The 23,412-nt window shown below is 33.3% G+C and overlaps 3 protein-coding genes across 3 annotated transcripts; 1 reads left to right on the top strand and 2 right to left on the bottom strand.

Moving 5' to 3' along the window:
• The first annotated feature begins 299 nt into the window (after nucleotides 1–299).
• Nucleotides 300–7,099, top strand: PRHA (pathogenesis related homeodomain protein A). The gene is made up of 11 exons (XM_021420864.2): nucleotides 300–567; nucleotides 961–1,521; nucleotides 1,805–1,970; nucleotides 2,084–2,207; nucleotides 2,302–2,414; nucleotides 2,526–2,867; nucleotides 3,412–3,645; nucleotides 3,800–3,889; nucleotides 4,397–4,447; nucleotides 4,954–5,202; nucleotides 6,393–7,099. Exons 1-11 carry the CDS (start codon nucleotides 476–478, stop codon nucleotides 6,666–6,668), a joined length of 2,298 nt encoding a protein of 765 aa, XP_021276539.1. The 5' UTR covers nucleotides 300–475; the 3' UTR covers nucleotides 6,669–7,099.
• Nucleotides 7,100–7,236: 137 nt separating this feature from the next.
• EMB2191 (Cytidine/deoxycytidylate deaminase family protein) lies at nucleotides 7,237–12,716 on the bottom strand. The gene is made up of 8 exons (XM_021420866.2): nucleotides 12,482–12,716; nucleotides 12,313–12,350; nucleotides 11,163–11,229; nucleotides 9,851–10,010; nucleotides 9,644–9,740; nucleotides 8,436–8,539; nucleotides 7,676–7,734; nucleotides 7,237–7,554 (listed from the first exon to the last, which is right to left on the bottom strand). Exons 1-7 carry the CDS (start codon nucleotides 12,545–12,547, stop codon nucleotides 7,691–7,693), a joined length of 576 nt encoding a protein of 191 aa, XP_021276541.1. The 5' UTR covers nucleotides 12,548–12,716; the 3' UTR covers nucleotides 7,237–7,554; nucleotides 7,676–7,690.
• A 5,666-nt stretch (nucleotides 12,717–18,382) lies between these two features.
• Nucleotides 18,383–22,710, bottom strand: CIA2 (chloroplast import apparatus 2). The gene is given in 4 exon segments (XM_089782774.1): nucleotides 18,383–18,827; nucleotides 19,731–19,886; nucleotides 20,605–21,438; nucleotides 21,440–22,710. Coding segments are annotated over 4 exon segments (1,230 nt in total). The 5' UTR covers nucleotides 21,641–22,710; the 3' UTR covers nucleotides 18,383–18,788.
• Between the last annotated feature and the right edge of the window lie 702 nt (nucleotides 22,711–23,412).

The raw sequence follows: 23,412 nt of genomic DNA, 5'->3' as shown, positions 1-23,412 counted from the left end.
ATTTTTGAAGTAAAAAATGTAAAACTTTCACATGTGTGGTTTTGAATAGAAAGTTGAAGCTTCCCTGATGAAAAAGTAGCAGTGCAACAACCTGTTATTTCCTCCTACCGTTATAGAAGATGAATAATGGTAAATTAATTAGGTAGTTTTATTTATTTATTTTTATTTATATTTTCGAATGAAATGAGCGCAGGTGCAATTTTAATATAAGGAAAAAGTAGAAAAGAAAAAGAGAAAGATGCAAGTGGAAGTGGAGAGGAAAGGAGAGGGAGTGGGGGTTGGGGTTGGGGTGGGGGGGAAGAACTAAGAAGACTGGACTTCTCCTCCTATAACTCTAGACAGAGGCAACTGTTGGGGTGGCGCTTTGGGGGAAGAATCCAATTTCAGCTCATGATGGGCAACTGAATCCCAAACTTTCTTTCTTTTTCTTTTTATTCTTATATATATATATATATATATATATATATATGTATGTATGTATGTATGTGTCGAAATCAATCTAATTAAAATTTTGAAGCCCTCTTTGCCTTTATATGCAGAGCAGAGAACAGTTGCAACATCTTTCAGGTCAGTTGTGAAATGGGGTTTTCTTTCTTCTTCTTCTTGTGGGTGATCATGCCTGTTTTTTCCCCTTGGTTCTGTCTTTTTTTTTTTTCTTTTGATTTGCTTCCCACCAAGAATTTCCTTTTCTTGATCTTCTGCTTTGCTTTCAGACTCAAATCTAAAAAAATTGTCGATTATAAGATACAATTTGATGACACATTTCTTCGAGTAGGTTGATAGTGTAAAACTGCAAACTGTGAAAAGATCAATTGACAAAGGTGTGATAATCTTCTGTCTTTTTGAGTTCCCTCAGTTAAAGAAATAGACATGATGGAGTTATGTTGTAATGTATGATTGTATCTAGTTTTGGTGTGATATAGAAATAATTACTCATTAGCAGTGCCCGAAATTTTTCAGTTTTGATACAACAGAGATCAGTATGCGTGGTATTGGTAAGAAAGTAGATGACCATGGATCTGCCAAGTCCTCTTCTTCTAAGAAAGAAGCTGGGTCTAAGCTAATTGCAACGTTACAATTCAAAAAACGAAGTAAACTATCCCATGGCAGAGTACGTAAACCAAAATACCATGTAAAGAAAGTTGGTTCGACCCTTTTGAAGAAGAAAGTTAATGCCTCTATTAGCAAGGGGACGGGGAACGATGTCTCTTCCGGCAAAATGGTAGGTAGTAAGACAAACCTGCACAAAGCAAACAAGAAAGGGTCTTCCAAGGAGTTGGATTCATCCAAGCTCCAAGGTAAAAATGCTGCATCTGGTAGTTCTGAGGAAAACAGTAAAAAGGCTAATGAAGATGTTAGAGTTAAAAATCTAACCAAGAAGAAAAAGAAGAGGCAAAAGGATAAGGTGGAGCTGGATGAAGCATTACGGTTGCAGAGAAGAACAAGGTACCTTCTGATTAAAATGAAGCTGGAGCAGAATCTTATTGATGCTTACTCTGGGGAAGGTTGGAAAGGTCAAAGGTATAGAACCTTTTTTCTTACAGACTCTGTCTCAATATAACACAACTAAAGCCTAATCAAACTAATGTAAGATATGACACAACTTAACATTTTCTCTAGTAAGCCTAATAGAACAACTAGGGAAGACAGGCTATCACATGTACTAGTGAAAATGTCATAGTAAAAAATTTTGAACTCTACCATGTTTAAGCATTCAACTCGAAATCAATTAGTTATAGTTGGATTGGCCCCAACCTTCTTTGGCTATTAGCCGTTTTACTTTGCTTATCTTGTTTTATCACAGTCGAGAAAAGATTAGGCCAGAAAAAGAACTGCAAAGAGCCAAGAAGCAAATATTGAAGTGCAAGCTTGGGATACGTGAGGCAATTCGCCAGTTGGATTCTCTTAGTTCAGTAGGAAGCATTGAAGGCTCTGTTATTGCCCCAGATGGATCTGTTTATCATGAACATGTAAACTTGAATACCTGTTCATTCCAAACTATAAATCTTGATTTGCTTGATATTATTGAAGCCATGATTTGGATATTCATTCTTCTGTTGTCCTGTATTTTTTTTTTTTTTAGATATTTTGTGCAAAGTGCAAGTTGCATGAAGCTTTTCCAGATAATGATATAGTACTTTGTGATGGAACATGCAACCGTGCCTTCCACCAAAAGTGCCTGGATCCTCCACTGGACACTGAAAATAGTAAGTTCTACTTGTGTAAATATTATGAATAAGTTGATCTGAATTATAAATCAAATGGCTTGAGAATAAGATACATTCAATTATTAATGTGCAGTACCTCCGGGAGATCAGGGCTGGTTTTGCAAATTTTGTGACTGTAAGATGGAAATTATAGAAGCAATGAATGCACATATTGGAACCCACTTCTCTGTTGACAGCCATTGGCAGGTTACTATTGCAATCTTTATCTAGTGTTCATCCATCCTACTGCCCTTTGTAGTTGAATTGGGTTTAACTGCTCTATTAATCAAATTAACAATGCCATTCTTCATTGGTTAGGATATTTTTAAAGATGAAGCTGCTTTCCCTGATGGTGCGATTGCATCATTAAATCCAGAGGAGGAATGGCCTTCAGATGATTCTGAAGATGATGACTATGATCCAGAGAGGAAGGAAAACAGCTGCGGCGTCAGTGGGGCAGCCACTGATGGTGATGATACAGATGATACAGACAGTTCAACTAGCTTGAGTTGGTCTGTGGATGGTGAAGATTTTTCGGGATCTGGAAGGCAAGAAAACCATTCAGTTGACAGTGGTGTAGATTCTTATGAAACCAGTGATGGGGAAATTATTTCTGGCCGTAGGAGGCGAAGAGCAGTTGATTACAAGAAGCTATATGATGTGAGTGTCAACCATTTAACTAATCACTGTGCGAATAGGTGTCAAAGCAATTTCCATAACATTTGAACTATTTAGTTGCCCATTTATCAGCTTTTATTCAAGGAAAAAATAAGTTGATGTTAATGCATGTTAAGGTTGGAAATTTGAGTAATTTACTGAATCTACTAAGTGAACCCTCAATAAGGGAAAAAATGGGTAGGAACGCATAACGGGAAAATAAAAGAAAGGAAAAGACATGTTTGGGAGTTGCAGAATTGGGTTGGGTGGGAGTTAAATTTGTTAATGTCTGCAAAGAAGAAAGCTTTGTGATATGTCATTGCTTTGTTCCTGTAATTTCTAGTGTATGGCTGTACATAACATAGGCAAACGTTAGATGGTTGTTGCATACTTACTCATGATTTGCCACAATAGTGTTGCTTAAGAAACATAGCATTTAACTCTTACAATTCTATATCAGGGGAAACAATAATATAGAGTTCTGCATGTTGTTGTTGCAGACTACTTAAAAGTTTTGTTGTACTGTGTGTTTCTCCTTTCTGAACAGGAAATGTTTGGAAAGGATGCTCCTCCATATGAGCAAGTCAGTGAAGATGAAGATTGGGGTCCTGGTAAAAGAAAGCGTAGAGAAAAGGAGTCAGATGCTGCCAGCACACTTATGACTTTATATGAAAGTGAGACAAAATATCCAAATGTTGAAACCACAGAAACAAGAAGACAACTACCTTCGGATCTGAAGAGCAGGAGACCTATTTTCAGAATTCCTCCCACTGCAGTAGAGGTAGGAAATACTTGAATTCTGCCAAAAAAGCACATGATTGGAGCGTCCTTCTCTCCTTTCCCAAACTGTTGTCTGCACTCTCTCTTAATATTAAGAAGAAATGTATTTTTCATCCTGCTTATTTTCTGCACTCCCTTCTTCTGTGCCCTTCCAGAAACTCCGGCAGGTGTTTGCTGAGAATGAACTTCCTTCTAGAGTCATCAAGGAGAATCTTTCAAAGGAATTGGGTCTTGAGCCTGAAAAGGTAAAAACTAAGTTTTACAAAATATTATTTCCAAGAAAGGTGTCTAGAAATTGATAATACATTTTGGTGCCCATAATTACAAATACTTCTCTGGAAACTAGAGTGACCAACTGACCATACTTTTCATTCTGGAGAGAGGGATTGGATAACATTTGCTTTCTCATGATGCTTAATTCATCCCACTGAAAGCATTCTTTCCTGGAATTTACCTGGTGTGTAACTTGAAATCAATATAATAGAGGGTATGTCATGCATCTATGGTATCTAGTAGCATCTAATCTATCTGGGCTAGTATCACAGTTATTGCCAAGAGAATGGAATAATCATTGTTGCATGTGGATTTGGTAGCAAGTGCAAAATAGCAAAAGAGAATTCAATGTATGTTGGACTGAGGTCTTAAAGAACTAGAGGATTATTATTATATCCTCCACAGAATTTACAATTCTAACTTGTTAGCTTTTCTTTTCTTGTACCTTCTAGTCCTTATCCTTGAGTTTCATGTTCCAGGTAAATAAATGGTTCAAGAATGCCCGGTACTTGGCACTTAAAAGCAGAAAGGTTTGTTTGCACTGCATGCACACTGCCATAATTGCCTATGTTCATTTATTCTATACAATTTTTTCCTGCTTTTCTATACATTTCTTCTATGGATCTTTTATATTTGGAGTTACATTTTGGACTTAAATCTTATAATATATTTGGACTTCTACCAACTCCTCTCTTCTTTCAAATATAGCAAGTTTTTGATTGATGGTGAACCTTTAGATTTCTCTTAAAAATACATTGGTACTTCTTTGTGGCTGTTCAAACCTAGGCTGGTTTCTTAGATGCTATCAACTGCTGTTTCTCCTAGAAACTATTAATTGCTAATTCTTACTATTATATAATAGCTTTTAATTGCTAGAAGAACTTTTAATTGCTAATTTTTGCCCGAGTCTTTTATATTTTGGTTGGTCGGCAGGAGTTATTGAGATTCACAGAAAGTCTTGAGATTTTAATTTTAAAAAACTTCGTCTATTTTTGAGAAAATTGAAAGGTTTTTTCACAGATTCTATGTGAATCAGGTAGAGAGAGCAGACCACCTTCAGAGTTCTTCTCCTAGAGTCTCCAAGGAATCTGAACTTGAAGCTCCAAAGAGGAAAGATCCTGATATCCTGCAATTGGAAGATACATCGAAAAAACCTTTATTACATACACCAAAGAGATTGAAAAAGAAAGTGAGAAAGAGTCCAAACTCAAAGTCATTACACAGCCCTTTAAAGAGAAGTCCACGTGATGGACTTTCACTTGTTTCACCTGCAAACAGCAACAAGGTAATTTAGCTGAGATTCTGGTTGTAACTTGGAATCCCCTTTTCACTTCTCTTTTGTTCGTGTCACTTGATTCATCATAGTGATTAAAGAATTGGAAGCAACCTAAAGAAAGCATTAACTTTTAATGGCCATTAGAGCAAGAATTCTTATTCAAGATTATTTTCTAGATGGTTTCAACAAAAAGAATGTTACTATCTGCCTTTTGAGGCAAGACAAGTGTCTTAAAAATTGGATTTTCATTAATTCCTGATTTTGAGATTGCTGTTAAAAGAAATACCAATTGCCATTTCTGTCTGGGAGGGTTATACCCCGTACCTTGTTTGGAAACATTTTAATAGGAGGTTATGTATTTCTTTGAAAATTTTCTGAACCCTAATTTCTTTTAAACCCTCCAAATTGAGAGGATTGGGAGGGGAAAGATTCCTCATTAAACAAATTATATTATGCTGACAGAATTGCCCTTATTTTAACATTTCTTCTTGACTTAAAAAGGGCAGTTATTATTTCCTACGGCTTTTATTTAACTAAACAAAATTTTGAACATGCCCCTTTCTCTCCTTCCCCTAAGAGGAATTGTATCCTCTCCATCTTCTCCCCCCCCTTCTCCTTCTAATTCCCAAATAGAGGGTACAGTTCTTCTGCTGAGTATGCCAACTTTTTTAAATAACTGAATTATAGTCAGATCAAGTTTCATCTTTAAAGTCACTTTAGGTTCTATTTTGCACTGTGGTTGTTGGGCCTTTCCATTTGGGGTATAGTTTTCGCTGCCTGGACCCTCAGGTAATTGACTTTTCACTTCAATAAAGGTCTACTTCTGCTACATTTACCTAAGAGGTAGATAAGATTCTTCATAACATTGCAACATAATGATTGGATGTTTTTTGAGTCTATGCAGGTTTCCTTGCATTTCATTGAATTAGGTCCACACGCTGCTAATATAATCTAGTCTAGAATGAAATTGATCAAACATTGCCTGGCCAAATGGAGTTCCAACTTTGGATTTAACAATTATATATATAAGGACCTACTTTATGTATTTCATTTTACAGCAAGAGTTTGGGCTCATTTGAAACCTAAGCATGTAATGGCATAATGGACTGCCAACGATATAAAATTTCCAAGATAGAATCTGAGCAGTGACTTAAAATTACATGTTTTATGCTTTGACATGTGTTAACATTGTCTTTCAGGTCAGAAAAGAGTTGAGCGATGATGTGATCTTGAAGAAGCTCTTGAAAGGGAAAAAGAAGAGGGAGAAGAAGAGGGTGAACATTGCTGTTGGGGGTGGATTACAGCAGTTCGAGTTAGAGATGGAAAGGCTTTGTAGGGTTAAGGTGAGGCTCGAGAATATGAGGCAAACATTATTAAGATTAGAAACTAGCAAAGCTAGGAAGGTGAATAAAAACCGGTTACATGAAGAATCTGTTATTTATATTCCCATTGCAGAGGTAAAGCAGAAGGTTTGATTTTGTGGAACCTTTTGTGACCATTATTACAGCACTTTCAGCGGTGCTGATGGTTGTTTCTGTCAAATGCCCATTTGACCAGACCTCAAGTTGCAATGGGAATCATTTCACTTAATATTTCCAATATGCTAGCGGGCTATTGAGTGAATCTCAGTTGCTATTTTAAGTATATGGAACAGTTGGTGCTGACCCAAAAAGAAAAAGAAAGAAAGAATGAAAGAAAGAAAGTATGACCAGTTGATAAAGATGTTTGGCTTTGATCTTAAGTATCTCTACAGCGTTAGTGATATGAAGTTTTCACTGCATTTCAATCGGATTTAGCCAAGGAATAGCAGCTTGCTAAATCCCTGATGCGTTCACGAGGATAAAAGCTGGCCCAGGGTATCTGTCACATTAGCGATGCATGGGTAGAGATTTCAATGCATGCTACATGCTATCGGGTAAAGTCATCAGCCTGTCTCATCTCAAGCAATAGAAGCATGATAGAAAATGGATAAGGGAACATGAGTCTTGTGCCCCTTGACATCATAATGTTTTATGAGACTGAATGCTAGATAAAAAGAACAAGTTTCAGAGGATATATGATCTTGAATAGACTTAGAAAAACATAACATGATCTTCACATGGCCAACCCTACACAATGGAAGGAGACTTCATTTGTGCGTAGCTTCAAAAAAACAGACAAGGAAATAATTTGATTGATCACTCAAACTTTGCAGAAGGTGACTATATCCAGGAGCCTAAAGAGTCTAAATCCCATAAACAAAAAAAACTATGTATTCAACCCGCATACTTGAAATGTCTCTTTAAGTCAGTTTCATAAGTCGTTATTTGCTTTTCTCTTCAACATTTGGTCAGCTCCAAATCCTGTTACGAGACCTTAATCCTTACCAAAGAAATTTGAAATGAAAAGACGTTAGCTTAGGAAACTAACAGATTGTAAAGCCATTTGAAATCAAATTGACTGCAATAAATAAAAATAAATGAAGAAATTGGCATTAACCAACCTGAATCTAAGTATATCACTCAACTTCCTTCCGAACCAGAGGCCTGTGAGGTTTTGGAGCTGAAAGATAAACAAAATTAAAATGATGAATTATAAGATTGCCAAAGACAAACTAAAACAAAATGCTAAAACAGTCCAAACTCTTGTTATCCAATCACAACAGACATATTTATATAGAAACAAATGCAAGGAAATGAGAATCCATCACCTAAAGGTATGCGGCTATTATGCCTTCCTAACTGAAGCTGAGATCAATCACATTTTCACACCTTCGGAGAAATTCATTGCATAGTTATACTGTAATCTTGCCTTTTCATTACATACTTATGAATGCATTAACTCTAAATTCTTATACGTATGATTTGACCAACACGATCTCTTTCAGAACATTTGACATAATTTTTGAGCAAAAACACCCAACTTCGACACATTTTCACCTGCCTGGCATTTCCATACAGATTCAGGAGTAGTATATCACTTGGATACAAATTAAAGCAATATGCTACAATGGTGTCTGAGTTCAGATCAAATCTCTAATTCCTAGATAACTGCTTCACTCTCATGGCAAAGTTAAAACTCAGGGCAATGCTGCCATGTTAGTTTGTTTGGAATGACATGAGAGTAGAATTTTATTGCTATCAAAAGCAATTCTAAATGTGTTTTGTTTATATCTTTCTTTCATACCCTTTGCCTCAATGGACAAGAATATGCAATTTCCCTAATGCAGTGATGCAGACTTAAATCATGATGAAATTACATACCATTAGGATTCCCCTGCTCATAGAAACTTCTGAAAAGAGAGACTGCTTCTGAGGCCAGCAATCCTCCTGTACATTTGAAACCTTTTCTTTGTGGAACTTCAGCACTAAAAGAGCAAAGACAAACAGAAGAAAAGTCATTCACTTGAATTGCAAAATTTACCAATAAATCGAATAGGATGAATATAGAAAGAAAAAATTTTCACCATTAATGAGTTCCCCCTTCCCACATTAGAGAAAAAACTGTAAAATCGAACTATAATGAAGAGACAATATAAGCAGATAACCAAGAAAGAGCAGGCAATACGCAAGGGACAGTAATTAATCATCCATCAGGTTGAGACAGCAACTTTTCACCATAAAAAAGTTGTTACAAACTTAACCGATGAATTTACATGGAATCAGTTGAACAATTAGATAACAGTTCTAAATTCTCATTTGTTGTGAATATGACTGTCATCAAGGCAAAAACTTCTGCAGAAGCATTTAAGATATACAGGGAAGGGAAAATGTTGTCTTTTATTCTTCACCAACATTATGCAAAAAGTGTGTAGACAACCGAAGACACAGTGAGGTTAGAGGAAGCTAAAATGCCGTACACTACAAGGGATTAATGATGCAAAGGCTGAAGAAAACATGGAAAACACAAGTTTTTTACAGCAGAGAAGTTGAAGCCTAAACCCTAAGCCCTAATTCCTACTTTCTGATATCTTAAAATGCATTTAGCAAATGGAAATAAAAACTGTATTTTCTGAAAATGAAAATAGTAAATGCATTTGTTATTTATATGGTCTCATCAAAAAAACTACAAAAGAAAATGGTTAGTAAACTGCATAATGCCACTATACATAAAATGAAGAAGAGTGAAAAAGGAAATGGTTTTTAGTTCACTTGTTTGGTATAAATACAACATATGCAGATAGCACAAGGCTTCTGCTCCACTCAAATATATGTAAGGTGGTTAGCTAGCTTATTTCAATTATAATGAATAGCTGCAATTACTTATTTAGTTATTGGTACTTTTGTCTACTTACCATTTTCCATACTTCTAACTGCATTCACAAGCATAGAATGTCTATTTATCACAAATGCACAGTATAATGAAATAAGAAGTTCAAACTCAATTTACTGAGGACAAAGAAAAACAATAGTGATGAAAAAAAAAACCCGTAAGTAAAAACTTGCATGCAAGAATGAGTTCCAAAACAAACCTGATAGGTGGCTCAAAGCAACTTGAATGCAAGGATAAAATGGACCCGCACCCTCCAAATTTCTCATTTGCACAACCATAATATACTTCCTTTATACCTAAGATGGGATATACTCTGTCAAGGATCAGGCTAATGAAAAAAGTAATAAAAAGTATTCAAAATAATAGATTCCTTAATTCAAGTATTATAATTAGAAAAAAAGGATACCAAGAATTGACAAAGCTGCAGCACACATTATGCATGGTTCACATGTAACATACAAAATGCATTTTGAAAAGGTTTCAGCAACTTCTGATTTTGAAAGTCCATCTCTCTGCCATTTCTCCAGAAGAATGTCTACGGCTTCCATTTCTGCATGTCTTGTTGCCTGCACCAAAAAAGAATGAAGAAACCCATATAATTTCCATGAGCTGCCGAAAAAGATGAAGTTTGAAATAATAGTCCACTGACATAATGTTAAATTATAGCTGAAGCCTAGACATGACCAAAACTATGAGAACATTAGTGATCAAAGAACCTTGCAGCCTGTGCCCTAAATTGTGCAAAAGCACTGCATTTTATGAACCAACTACCCCACAATTTTGGGGTGAGGGGATTCATATAATTTTTTTCCCTCTAGGAGGAAACCCATAAAGCTAAACAACAACATGGACCTAGTAATCATAGTAAAATGATTATGGAAAAGATGGGATTAAAATTCAGTTAGCAATTAAAAAGGGGGAAGAAGGGAAGAAAAGGCACATTTATCTTGCTTTTTGGAGCTTAGAACCAAAAAAGAACAAATAAATTTTCAGTTTGCTCTCGGCAGACCGCGAAAATGTCCTTGATACAGACCAAGGAAGTAAACAGACAAGAAAGATATTTCAAAGATATTATTCAATTTTCAAATTTCAAACGACATTTGAGGATATTGTTATAACTTTAGGACCAACATAAGCATCCAGGAGCAAGAAGAAAACACTAAAGATGCTAATGTAACTGCAACCAAAACAAATTTAGCAGAGTTTTTGGCCAAAAAGGAATAGATCATTTTTCATTTTCCATCTCTCTCAATCACCTCTGTACGCTGTTGGAGGAAAAAGCAGTGAAGATAAGCAGAGTCAAAAGTTATTTTCCTTAGTACGACTTAGCTCAGAACTGTAAATAGTGTATGCAAACTGTAATTGATTTCAAGCAATAGTTAATAATTTGTTCACCTTTAGATCATAGTGTCCACAGAAAAAATGAACGTCATTGAAATGTTCTTCCAGTTATAACCAATCAAAAAGTTACGCGGCTAGTAAAAAACAATAGAGTACTGCTACAGCTGGATGATGAGCATATGAAGATCAAGCTGCAACAAAATTTTACACAAACGAGCATAAATGTTTCTTAAACACACATCACACAAGATACATATTTTATGCACTAAATGTCTTCATAGAGAAGTGCACAGCCAACATGATACGAGAGAGATCAAGGAGACACAAAATATGAGAATGTCAGAAAAGGGGGAAAAAAAGATGGGGAAATAATTTACATTACGTGTCTCATTGGTTCGATTTCTCCCAGAGGCAATGACCTTCCCATCCTTGATGAATACACAGCTGATATATAAACAGCATAGTTAGTGAAGAAATTTACAATGAGAATTTTGTACGTCCTTGACTTGAGCAAAAAAAGCAGTTTAGTTTTCAAACTAAAATATACACACAAAGAAGATGGGGATCTACTGAAGTTAACTGATATTGATGAAGTTTACAGCAGCTTAACCACCTGATCCTAGGAATAAAATGGTAGCTACATGGCTTGAAACTTGGTGCTGAATTTACATGGGTAGCAACTATAGCTTATACTTTAATCCTCGCAAATAATTATCTGTTACGTTGGGTAAAACTTAACCTATGAGTCTATGACACAGTGCATGCCGATGAAAATTTCAGGACCCTGGTGATCATGTTGATTTACAGATTAGTTGGTGAGACAGCAAATTGTGTGTGTAACAATGCTGTTTTCTTTCGGTCCCAAGTTTATAAATAATTTGTTTTATTGGTCAATTCTCCAGGTTATTCAAGTCTTCCATCTTCTATGTAAAAATGCACCCTATTAAAAAGGTCATATGACTTCTTTCCATAGTCATTTCAACCCTTCAATCAAGACAACCTTGAAGGAAATAATTGCATTTCTATTGGGGCACACATATTCTTTAGCTAAAAGGTATCTTTCTGAGTTGTAATGGAGTTCTGTTCTCAGGCTTATGGAATGAATTATAAAACTACCATTGTAGACTTTCTGGGATGTTTGAGCTCTCTCTTAGCTTTGTATATTTCTTCACGACTACCATCATAAGTGGGTCGCATCCAAACACCATCAACCGTACCACCAAATTGAGTACACTTCCTCAACTTAAATTATTTTAGAGCCTTCCTAACTAAGTTAATTATATAAGCTATAACCAGGCTTATATCAAGATGTTGACCGGACCTCTTTCCAGATTCCCAAAAAAAAAAAAAGAATATTTCTAATTATTCTGGAGAATACAAGATTATTGCAGAGCAGCAAACCATAAATTTTTGTTTCCAAACATTAGGAAGATATATTTAAAAAAGGTAGTATAATTTTACTTAGTTTTACCACTAAAATAGAACCCAAACTCAAATTTCGTCCAAAAGAATGAGATTAAAACTTACGCAACAGGAACTTCAAGGCTTTCCAAAGCAAGTTTTGCCTGAAAGATGAGATAAATATTGCGTGTGTGTGTGTGTGTGTGAGAGAGAGAGAGAGAGAGGGGTTAAATTCCAATAGTAGCAATGCGGAAATTATATTATAGAAAGGGAGAAAAAGGCGGGTTGTAATTACCTGCTGAATTGCGAGTTCCATATATGCAAGATTCTCAGAAGACCATCCTTGACCTTCACTTTCCATCTCGGCAATACCCAAAAATAGAGTAACAAAGAAGCGAAGCAGAAGTAACCAAGACTGATAAATGGGTATAAGTACCTGGAAGTCCCTGTACCGGCACCAGGGCAAACTGTGTATTTTCCTCCCCCTATTCCAATGGTGAGCAATATGAATTTGTATGGTTTTTTTTTTTTTTTGAGATATATACGTGGGGATGGACCGGCAACGGCTAGCGAGGATCAATATTTTAGTAGGTAAAATATTGTCACCCTTGACCTTATTTATAATTTCACGGTGACGTATTAATATTCAAAATATACATTCCTATCTTGAAAGAATATTTTCTGTTAGATATATAAATTTAGTTATTAATTAATTTTAATATTTTAATTAATTGGATGATATATTAATTTTAAAAAATTAATTTTATTTTTTATTAATTTTAAAAATTATTTTTATATAAATTATAATTTTAAATTTTTCTCTCTGGTACAAAAAAAAATTCTCTTTAAGAAAGGGATGGGAGCACCAGATCAAAGGTGCTCCTCTCCCTTTGGAGAGCACTTGCCGTGAGGTGGTCGATCGGCTAATGGGAAGCTGATCATATTATTTGAGAAAAAAAACAAGAAGGAAGAAAAGGTATTTTAATTTTTTTATATTTTTTATTAATAATGTTTAAACTTTTGAGTTTTATTATTTATTTTAAAAATTAATAGATTCGTGTGAAATTATGATTAAAAATTAAAAAAATATAAATATTTTATTTTATTTTATTAAATATAATAACATTCATGATCTTTACGTGAATTTATATTATAGGAGAAAATTAATTTTTTAAAATTGAATAACAAGAAACAAATAATTTTTAATTTTTTAAATTTTAAAAAGTAAAAATATTTTTTATTTTTCAAAAAAATTATAAAAATAAAAAACAAAAAACTTTCTAAAAAGTACAAGAAACCAAAATAGCTTTTTATGTTTTAAAAAGCTATTTTGGAGAGCACTTGCTATGAGGTGGTCAATCGGCTAATGGGAAGCTGATCATATTGTTTGAGAAAAAAAAAAGAGAAAGAAAAAGTAATTTTAATTTTTTTATATTTTTTATTAATGATGTTTAAATTTTTAAATTTTATTATTTATTTTAAAAATTAATAAATTCGTGTAAAATTATAACTAAAAGTTAAGAAAAGTGAGTATTTTATCCTATTTTATTAAATACAATAGCATTCCTTATGTGAACTTGTGTTATCGAAGAGAATTAATTTTTTAAAATTGAATAACAAGAAACATAAATAATTTTTAAATTTTTAAAACTAAAGATCATTTTTATTTTTCAAAAAAATTATAAAAAAAACTTTCTAAAAAGTAAAAGAAACCAAAATAGCTTTTTATTTTTTAAAATTTCAAAAAAAAATAAAAAAGAAATAATTTTTTAATTTTAAAAGATTGTAAAAAATTAAAAAACCAAAAATAATATTTAATTTTGTAAAAAAATTTGAAACATTACAAATAAAAAATAATGTTTTATTAAAGAAACTCTACTTTTTTCCTCTCTCTTTCCAAAGCCAAATCTAATCAACAAACTTTAGATCAGCTTCAGATAGCTAGCTTGCCATTTCTGTTATCTTCCAAATTTAAGTTATATCTATTTTTTGATGTTTTCGAATTTTTTTAAGAAATTATTTTTACTTTTCACTTATTAGAAATTTTTTTAAAAATAAAAATATTTTTGGCTTTTTTAATTTTTCAAAATTTTTAAAAAAATAAAAAAAAATATTATATTTTAAAATTTTCAAAAATTTTCAAAAAATTTAGTTTTACGATTTTTTAGAGTTTAAAAAATAAATAATTATTTTTTGTTAACACCACACCAATATCAATCAACATGGCCAACAACATTGTGAAAAAAAAAGAGAGAAAACGTGTTTTAGTAAATAGGCATAAAAGAGATGCAGCGAGAAAGGTCTCAAGGCATTGCAGGGTGGAGGAGGTGTCTCTCTTTTCAGTTTTTGTGGATAATCTAAGGGTTGGGTTTCATGGGTTTATATAAGGAAGCTTTTGATCAATTCAAAGTGGCAGTGGATGTGTTCGTTCCATAAGTATCTCAAAAACGTGTAAAAAACTTTCATTTTGTTTGGTACAAGGAAGAGAAGGAAATGATGTAGTACAACATGGTAATGGCATGTTCTTATTGGGCAAAAAATTACTGTGAAGAAAGCTTTTGTTGTAGAAAAGGCTAAAGTCGTCATCTCTAGTGTACGCCCAATTCATCATTTTGGTATTCATGGTTTTTCCAAAGTGGTATTAATGGGTGCAGGGAACAAGAATGGCCCTCTGTTGAGGAAGATTGTAGCTAGAGAGGAAGAAAAGAAATTGAGAAGAAAGACATTAAGGGTTCCATCTGAACCAAATGGAGAGTCGGCCAGAGCAAAGAAGATTGATCAGGAGCTTGCCAAGAGTGGTTTTGAGAATAAGGGGTTTTTGGCTATTAAAATTACACAGTTGGCAAATTCAGAATTAACAAACAGTTAGGGAGAGGAAAGAGTCAAGGGTGATAAAACTCGAAGGATTTGAATCCTGGTGTGTTAATTGGTATTTTAGATAGGATTTTGGTTAAAAATATTTTTTTCAAAATTAGCTAAAGATTTTGACGGAAAAGGTGGTAAGGAGGTGGATTCACCTAGATCACTACAGAAGTTGGGGATGCATTCATCTATAATGTTTGAGGCATTGATGAGAGGTAGCATCGATTCCAAAAGGCAAAGGAGAATTGCCTAACAATTAAAGAAGGAAGCATAATAAAACACACAGGCAATTCTTTACCTTTTGTTGTACATGTGAAGAGAAAGGTGCGTGTTCTTAACTCGCATTAATATATTTGCATATGAATTGTTATGACATGGATATTGTTGTCATTGTGTTGCTAAAGAATGAAAAGCCAATTTTTGTGATTTTGAGTGAGTAAACATGTTGCAGTATGTATGTATGTATGTATGTATGTATATATATATATATATGAAGAGTATATTTTGTATATATATTGTGTTTGTTGTTCTTGTAACTGTGTTGTGATTATTGTTCTTCTCATTGTGTTGTGCTTGTGTGACGATTTAGAGATTGATTTTGTCGTCATTGTGTTGTAATAGAAAGAATATATTGTTCGATTGCTGTATTGGTATATATTATACGGTTATTGTTGTGTTGTAACTGTACAGATATATTGTTCAGTTATTGTTATTTATTTATTTATTGTGATTACATTGTAGTGATTGTTGTGATTATTATCTTGTTGTGATGATTGTTTTGCTGTAATTGCAATCAGAGGCTGATGATATTCTCCTAATTGTTGGATCGCACTCACAAATGAATAAAGGGCAGTGGAGAGTTTGTGGACAATAAGTCCAAGATTGTTAATGTAAGTAATAAAAATAACCAATTTATATTTCATCATATAATTTTATTTGTTTTCATTATATGTCATTTAAAAATTTAATTACTAATTCACTTTATTTTTTTGGTAGGAAATATATGCTTATGTATTATTGTGGAAGTATGATCAATAGCTATCGCCCCAGTTGGAGTTTAATCCACAAGTGTGGTCGGAGGTTATAAAAGGAATGCAAATCACTCGAACCCATGTCGACAAGTAAATTTAATTACCAATTCATCTTATTTTTTTGATAGAAAATATATGCTTCTGCATTATTGCAGAAATACAATCAAAAGTCATCATCCCAGTTGGAGTTCAATCTGTGAGCATGGTCGAAGGCCATTGGAGAGGCGTAGATCACTCGAACCCACATCTACAGATTTGGCACCCAGGTGTCGACTGCATCACTACTTGGTGTAACTTAAATGTCCAATCCCTTCTAGCAATGCTATAGCCTCCATCGAATATGGAGTTGAGCATTACATAGATTCTCCATTGCATGGAGCCAACAGTCCATTCTAGGGTTTCATTATAGCAACCAAGTCCTTTTAGTAATGAGGAAACATGATCAGGGGATAATAGCAATAGTTAGATTGTAGGTTTATTTATTTTTATATTTTTTAATTGATTGTAATATTGAATAATACAATTTTTATTTTTATTTTTATTTTTTATAAAAATCGAATACTTTTTATAAATATTACTATTTTTTAATATTATTATTTGTATTTGTATTATTCATTTGAAATGATAACAAAAAATGAACAAAACCAATCAATTTCAATTTTCGTAAAAAAAAATTGTATTCCACTTTATTACCAAAGGAATTACCGACTAATATAGCAATTTACCAACGAAATCATGCACAATATTACTAGCATAATAAACTTCATCACCGAAGGAAACAAGGACATCATCGGCAGAAACTATAAAAAATCGAAACACTGAGTTCTATTGACAATTCTGTCACCAATTTCGTCAATAATTTATCAATGGAAGGCAATCAATACCCACCGATCATGCTTCCGACAGATTAGATGCTTTGCTAATCAAATTTTCTATGGATTATTCTATCAAAGATTTTCTAACGAAATATTTAATTATCGACAAAATGACCTTTACCAACCACGATATTTCCACCTGATTATTGATTGAATTTTCTATCGAAAATCTATCAATATTTTAAATTAAAGGCAGAATTTTTCATTCAAAATCCGTTAGTTATTTTAAATTACTGATAAAATTTTTGGTCGAAAATCCATTAGTATTTTAAATTATAGATGAAATTTGAACCTTTAGTGATAAAAATTTTTGTTTGGCAAAAGTGTTAAATTTGGTAATGAAAATGATAGTTATCAGTTTGACTAATGGTAGTTAGTCAATTATTAGTCAATGATTGAACGTAATAGAAGAACAATGGCTTATTTGATTTTTCTTAAACAGTTCAAGGGCTTTTTAAAGCATTATTCCTTTAATGTTTGTTGTTATAAATTTAAATCATTTGTAAATTATATATTATAAGATATCAAATAAATTTTTTTATTCGAGTTTGGGTTCAAGTTTTTAAATTTAATATCCATGAACATATAAAACAATTTGAATTGCATTATTAGGTAATTAACAGATTCGAATATTTAACGGATAATGTCTAGAGTATTAGAGTATGAGTATCTTTCAGAAAAAAAAATAAAGAGTAGAGATATTATTTTTGAAATTATATTCCAGTAGCTATAAGGTTCAAGTACCCTATAAATTAATAGGATTCAAGGTAAGTTACCTTGAAAATATTGAGTACCATACTTGTTAACATTCCTAATCAATTTAGAGAATATTAAAGACATATAAATTTAAATAATACTAATAAACATATAAAGAAGGAAAGAAAAATGAACAAACATAAAATGGTAAAGGATTATGTATCAACAAAAAGATTATAAATTATAATAATTTATGCCTTCTGGTTAAAAATATAGAGAAACATAATAAAAAAAAAGAAGAACAAGATTTTTACTAAAGTTAGAAAAGTATTTTTTATATTATGATTTTTTTCTCCATTCTTAATTTTTCTCTATTTTTATAAATATTCTCTAAAAAAAGATTCAAAATATAAATTTATAATTAAAAACATATACAGTTGCAATAGCATAGCAAAATAAAAAATAATGAAAAATATAAATTTGAGATTTTTAAATTAATAGTTGTGTAATAAATTAATAATATAATTACATCTGAGCATTTAACTTATTGATTGGTATATAATCCCCTACCTTAAAAGCAAGGTTCAAATCTCTCCTTTTTCAATTATTAAAAAAATTAATAATATAATTAGAGTGAATCAAAAGTGTTCTACAATAAAAGATATTTGATACAGCTAACAAAATAGTTATTTAACGTATTAAATATCCTTTGATAGGATTAAAAAAAAATATTTAAATATCTGATGCATTAGTTGGTGTATAATCTCTTACTTAAAACGTAAAATTTGAATTTTCCTTCCCTCAAATAAAAAAAAAAAAAGAAAGGCAATTAGGTTATCATTATTGAATTCAAGTATTCAATTAATAGTGTCTCTTGTATGTGCTACTATAGAATTCAACAAAAACCCTTTTTTTTTTAAAAAAAAAAAAAACCAACAGCGTTATCCCAAGACTAGAAAACAAAGAATAAGAAGGCAGGCAAAAACCTTGTTGGCCTATTTCTCTACATTCCTCTTCTTGAACTAGTAGTCTTCATCTCCTTAACTTCTAAGTTTTCAAGTGTAAGGCAAAAGGTTTAACAAAATGAAAAGAGACGCTAAAGCATGTCTTCTTTGATTTCTTTCCGTCCCCATTCCTTTCACCTTTCTCCAGAATTTGGCCTTCTGACAAATCGCCCCTGCAACATTATCAACAAACCTTCAATCCAAAAACACAAAAGAATCAGACAACGAAAGCAAAACAAAAGCAAATGTTTCATGACTACACAAAAATGCTAAGATTTTAAAGGATTTGAGATTCAATTGCCTTTAATCTTTTTACTACTTAATTAAATATTTAGATGAAATTCATTTGTAATTCTTTACATTTTTCAACAAAAGTATGTCATGTATAAAGATTACTGACTTAGCATCAAGGATTTAGAGCTAGCTTTTTTCTTTTTCTTTTTTTTTGTGTGAATCGGGAGACAACGCACTCTACAAAAAATTCCCTTTTTTCTCTAAAGTTTTCTCTAATTTCCTTACTTTCAATGTGGCTGTTAACATAATTATAAAAATTATTTAGTTAAAGTTGTAAAAAGAATACAAACTAGGTAAAATAAAATTATGAATAAGATTTCCCTTCTATATATATCAAGCAAAATATAAACTAATGGATTTGAGAACTTAATTCAGTTGGAACATTCTCCTCTTTAATTTATAATTACAACACTGTTGGAATCCAGAGCGAAGAAAGAAACGTAAATAAGGTACAAAAAAGGTCCAATACAGACACTTAAATGTAGTACAAATCCTACGATTAAATATTTTAATTGCAAAAAGAAAAACCCTTTATTTTTATTGTTAGCTATTTGACAAAGAAAAAAAAATAACAATTCATTCTTTATAATTTTTTTAATTAGAACCACCATGTCATATTTAATTAATCCTATTAAACTCACGTTCCATTTTAAATATTATATAAAAATAAATTGTATATATAAAAAAAAAAAAAAAAGAGAAACATATAAAAATAGGCCATAGGACCCAAACACAGTGACTGAGAATAGACGAAGAAGCATTACTTAGAAATTAAATCAAACCTTCATTCTGGGCCGTCGATCAGCATTGACCTTTCTGACTTGATACCTGATCTTCTTAGAGAAGAGGCGCGTACGCCGCTTCTCTTTGTAGCGAAGCACGCTAGCCTCTCTCACCCCTCCCCCGTCCGAGAATAAATCGATCTGCGCTAGCCTGGCCTGCCCCAAAAGTTCATCAAAGGAAAAAATTCAGTGCCTCGCACCCCACCTCTAATAAATAACTCTGTCGTTGTCATACATACATACATACATGTACCATTCTATTAGTTAATACTAAATATGTTCCATTTTCTTAGACTTTATATTATTTTAATATTATGATAGTTTAAATAAAATTTATATGCTCTGTTTAATAATGTCAAAAAACAATATATGAAACAAGAAGAATTGAGTATTACCCTAAAAAACTGAAAACGACACTACACCATAAGATGGTGGGCCTTCGAAAGGGAAAAGCCTAAGAAAAACAAATTCCCTTCTTTTTGAAACCTTTAAAATCTTGTGAACCGTCCGATTCGTTTAAATCAGGAAACATTTTTTTTTTTAATAAAAAGAAAAGAAAACAGAAAAGGTCAGCCCCTCACGAGAGCCGCGGATGGAAGCCTAGGCACCCCACCGACTCATTCCCATGCTAACTATATAAAACAACACCAAAATGGCACATTTGAAGCAGCAAGTAAGAAAACCACAACAGTTTGTAGTCCTGGAAATAAAACCTTATGCTGCAGAAAGTGGTCACGCTTTTATTTTGAACCATTGCTACACCCTACAGACAGACCCTTCAGGCACACTTAACAAACTATGCTGTAAAGAGTAGGGGATTTCCAAATTGCAATCATTGAAATTTTGATTTCCCAGCGGGTGATGAGAAACATACATAGACATCATTTCCAGCAACTTCAGCCCCTGGAGATTCCTCGGCGAAGGGCGAGCCACGGTCTGACCAGGCATTCACCACCTCATCGTAATTCAATTTCAATTGCAACCCTGCAATCGGATTTGGCTTCGGATTTTCTTTAGGCATGTCCGAACCCTTCGCCTCCGTCACAACAATTGGTTTCTCCACCCTCTTTTTCTTTTTCTCTGCTCTGCTGACCTTGGTCTTAGTTTTTGGTGAGATTTGTAGCACATCTACGGTAGAAAAATTCCACCAATTCCCCTCATCAACATGTCTCAACGCTCTTACTCCCCTCCTCAATCCGAACCCAAACCCAAATTCAAATCTCCCGCCAAATCCTAATCCCATGGGATTCCCATACCATGAACCAATTTGGCTGATTTGGGCACCGTGACATGTGCCATTGGACTCATCCAATGTCTCCTGATTGACGCTAAGGTTCCCCATAATGCTATCAATACCTTCCTCGATTTCCTCATCAAGAATCGATTCTGCATCGAAATCTTCCTGGAATTCAGTGCTGAATCCCATTTCCGTGGAACCACCTCCTCCATGGGAATTGACTTCTCCGCTACTACTTTGCCAGGACTTGTCACAAAAATTCACGACTTTTGGCTCAATTAGGCAACTGGGTTTTTCTCGGATGGGCTGATTCTGGAGCAAGAAACCAGAGTCGTCAATTACACGGAAGGGCAACAATAATTCAGACGATTCATTGAAGAAAGAGTCCTGAGGCTTGGTGAATTTACGTGGTTTTGTAAGGTTTTTGGAGGAAAATATATTGGGATAGGCAGTGGAGAGGAGGGCTGCAGCTCTCGTTGTAGGTTTGGTTGGGGCGTTTTCGAGGGGTTCGTGGTTTCCGAGTGGAGATCGCAAGGGGGGAATTGCTGGACTCAGAGAGAGTTGAAGAAGGTGAAGAAGATGTGTGAGAAGTTCTGGTCGAAGAGGATGGAGATTTTATTATTTCAAGGTCTAACGCATAGGTCCTGCCGCCTCCGCTTAAACACGAAGACATCTGTAGATAATAACAAGGGGAGAAACCTTGAAAGTTGTACGAGAATTCAAGTTCTACACCTCTGTGAATTCATGTGAAAAAACAAGAAATTCAATACCAAAAACCACCGACAAACAAAGCAGAAAGTGTGAATTAGCAAGCCAAAAGTAGCAAAGTTTCAAACAGGGTTGCTACAAGGCAACAAGCAGATCTAGAATAAAAACCTCGGGAATTCAAGGGAAACCCATTTGAGGAGACATCGTTCTTTGGGGGAGAAAATTCTTAAGACCCAATTGCAAAAACAGCTAAAATTTTTCACTCTTTGTTGGTTCCTGAATTGGGAAAGAAATGATGCCCCCTGGAAAAAGTGCAAAGCCCTAAACCCCCTGGAAGTACAAGAGTCAAAGGCTCCTGGATTATAAAAAGAGGAAAAAGCCAAAACCTTTATGAATTGAAGTAGTAAACATGAACACCCTAGAATACTGAACCCCAATTAAAGAAATATCTACAGGCAGAACTGAAAGGGAATATACCATACCATAATTTTTTTTTCTTTTTTTTCAAAACAGGAATCCAATTCCGAAGAAGAATTCAAAAACCCCTGAAAACCCCTCAGTGTAAACTAAACAAATAAACAGCAGAATTCTAAGCAGCAAGCATATTCTTTTTCCTTTTCCCAAGACTAATGTTTCACCTAGGAAACAAAGGGAATTACAAAACCCTAGAAGAAGCCCATATATGCAGGCTGCCTAGCTTTCGGGCAAAGGGAATGGAAAGGAGGAACAAAAATATCTAGGAGAGCGGATAGTTAGCCAGTAAGAGTAAGATTTGAGCTGAGGAAATAAAAGGGAAACAAATGAAGAGATAAAAAGAAGAAAGTCTTTTAAGCACAAGGAAGAGAAGGAGGAGCAGAGTGGGTCACGAGGAGGAAACAGAAAAAGGGCAAGAAAGGTCCGTTAGATATAAATGGCAGGAGCTCTGCTCTGCCTCTGCCTCTGCCTCGCTCTCTTTTTTCTTTTTCGGTTTTTGGAGTTTGGACTGTGACTTATACTGAAGAGATAGACAACAGAGGAAAAGACAATGCTAGTTTTCTCTGGGGACCGTTCATTGTCTTTCTTTCTCTCATTCTCTCTCCATCCCCATTACCTGCCTGCCTAGGTAGTTCAATTATTTTGTATTGCTCTTTTACTATACTGACCTTCCTCCCCATTCTCTTCTTTTGGTACCACTTGCTCAACGTAAAAGTTGAAGACTAAGTAGTGGAAACCTGAATGTCATCTAGAGCAATATTTTCAACGGCATATTGCCAATTAGAACATCATAAATGACCTGAATATGAAAATTTAATGTCAAACCCATCTTTAAAAATGATAATATTTTATGAAATGCATATTTATAGAATCTAATTGGATGTTTAATGACCAATTTATTTCAACACAATGATGCAATAATTAAAGACATTAACGAATAAGATATTCATTATTTTTTAAATATCTTAATTCAAATTTTATTATTTTGTGAAATTCTCAAACAACAAAAATATTTAATTAAATTTTTAAATTTCTGTTCAAACCCTTGCCATAATATCCCAAATACTGCTCCTTTAAACTCTTTTTTTTATGTATATTATTAATAATAATTAAATTAATAATTTAAAATTAATTCATAAAAAATAAATTTAAATTTAAAATTATGTTTAGAATAATTAATAAATATTACATTAATGATATAAAATTTATAAATAAAATATACAAAATCAAATTTTAATATTAAAAATTATTATTTGTAATTAG

The sequence above is a fragment of the Theobroma umbraticum genome, unplaced genomic scaffold, assembly GCF_002168275.2.
Source record: "Theobroma umbraticum cultivar Fairchild unplaced genomic scaffold, ASM216827v3 scaffold_56.0, whole genome shotgun sequence".
Lineage (NCBI taxonomy): Eukaryota > Viridiplantae > Streptophyta > Magnoliopsida > Malvales > Malvaceae > Theobroma > Theobroma umbraticum.
The sequence above is the reverse complement of the archived record's forward strand: the minus strand, read 5'-3'. Positions and strand labels throughout refer to the sequence as shown.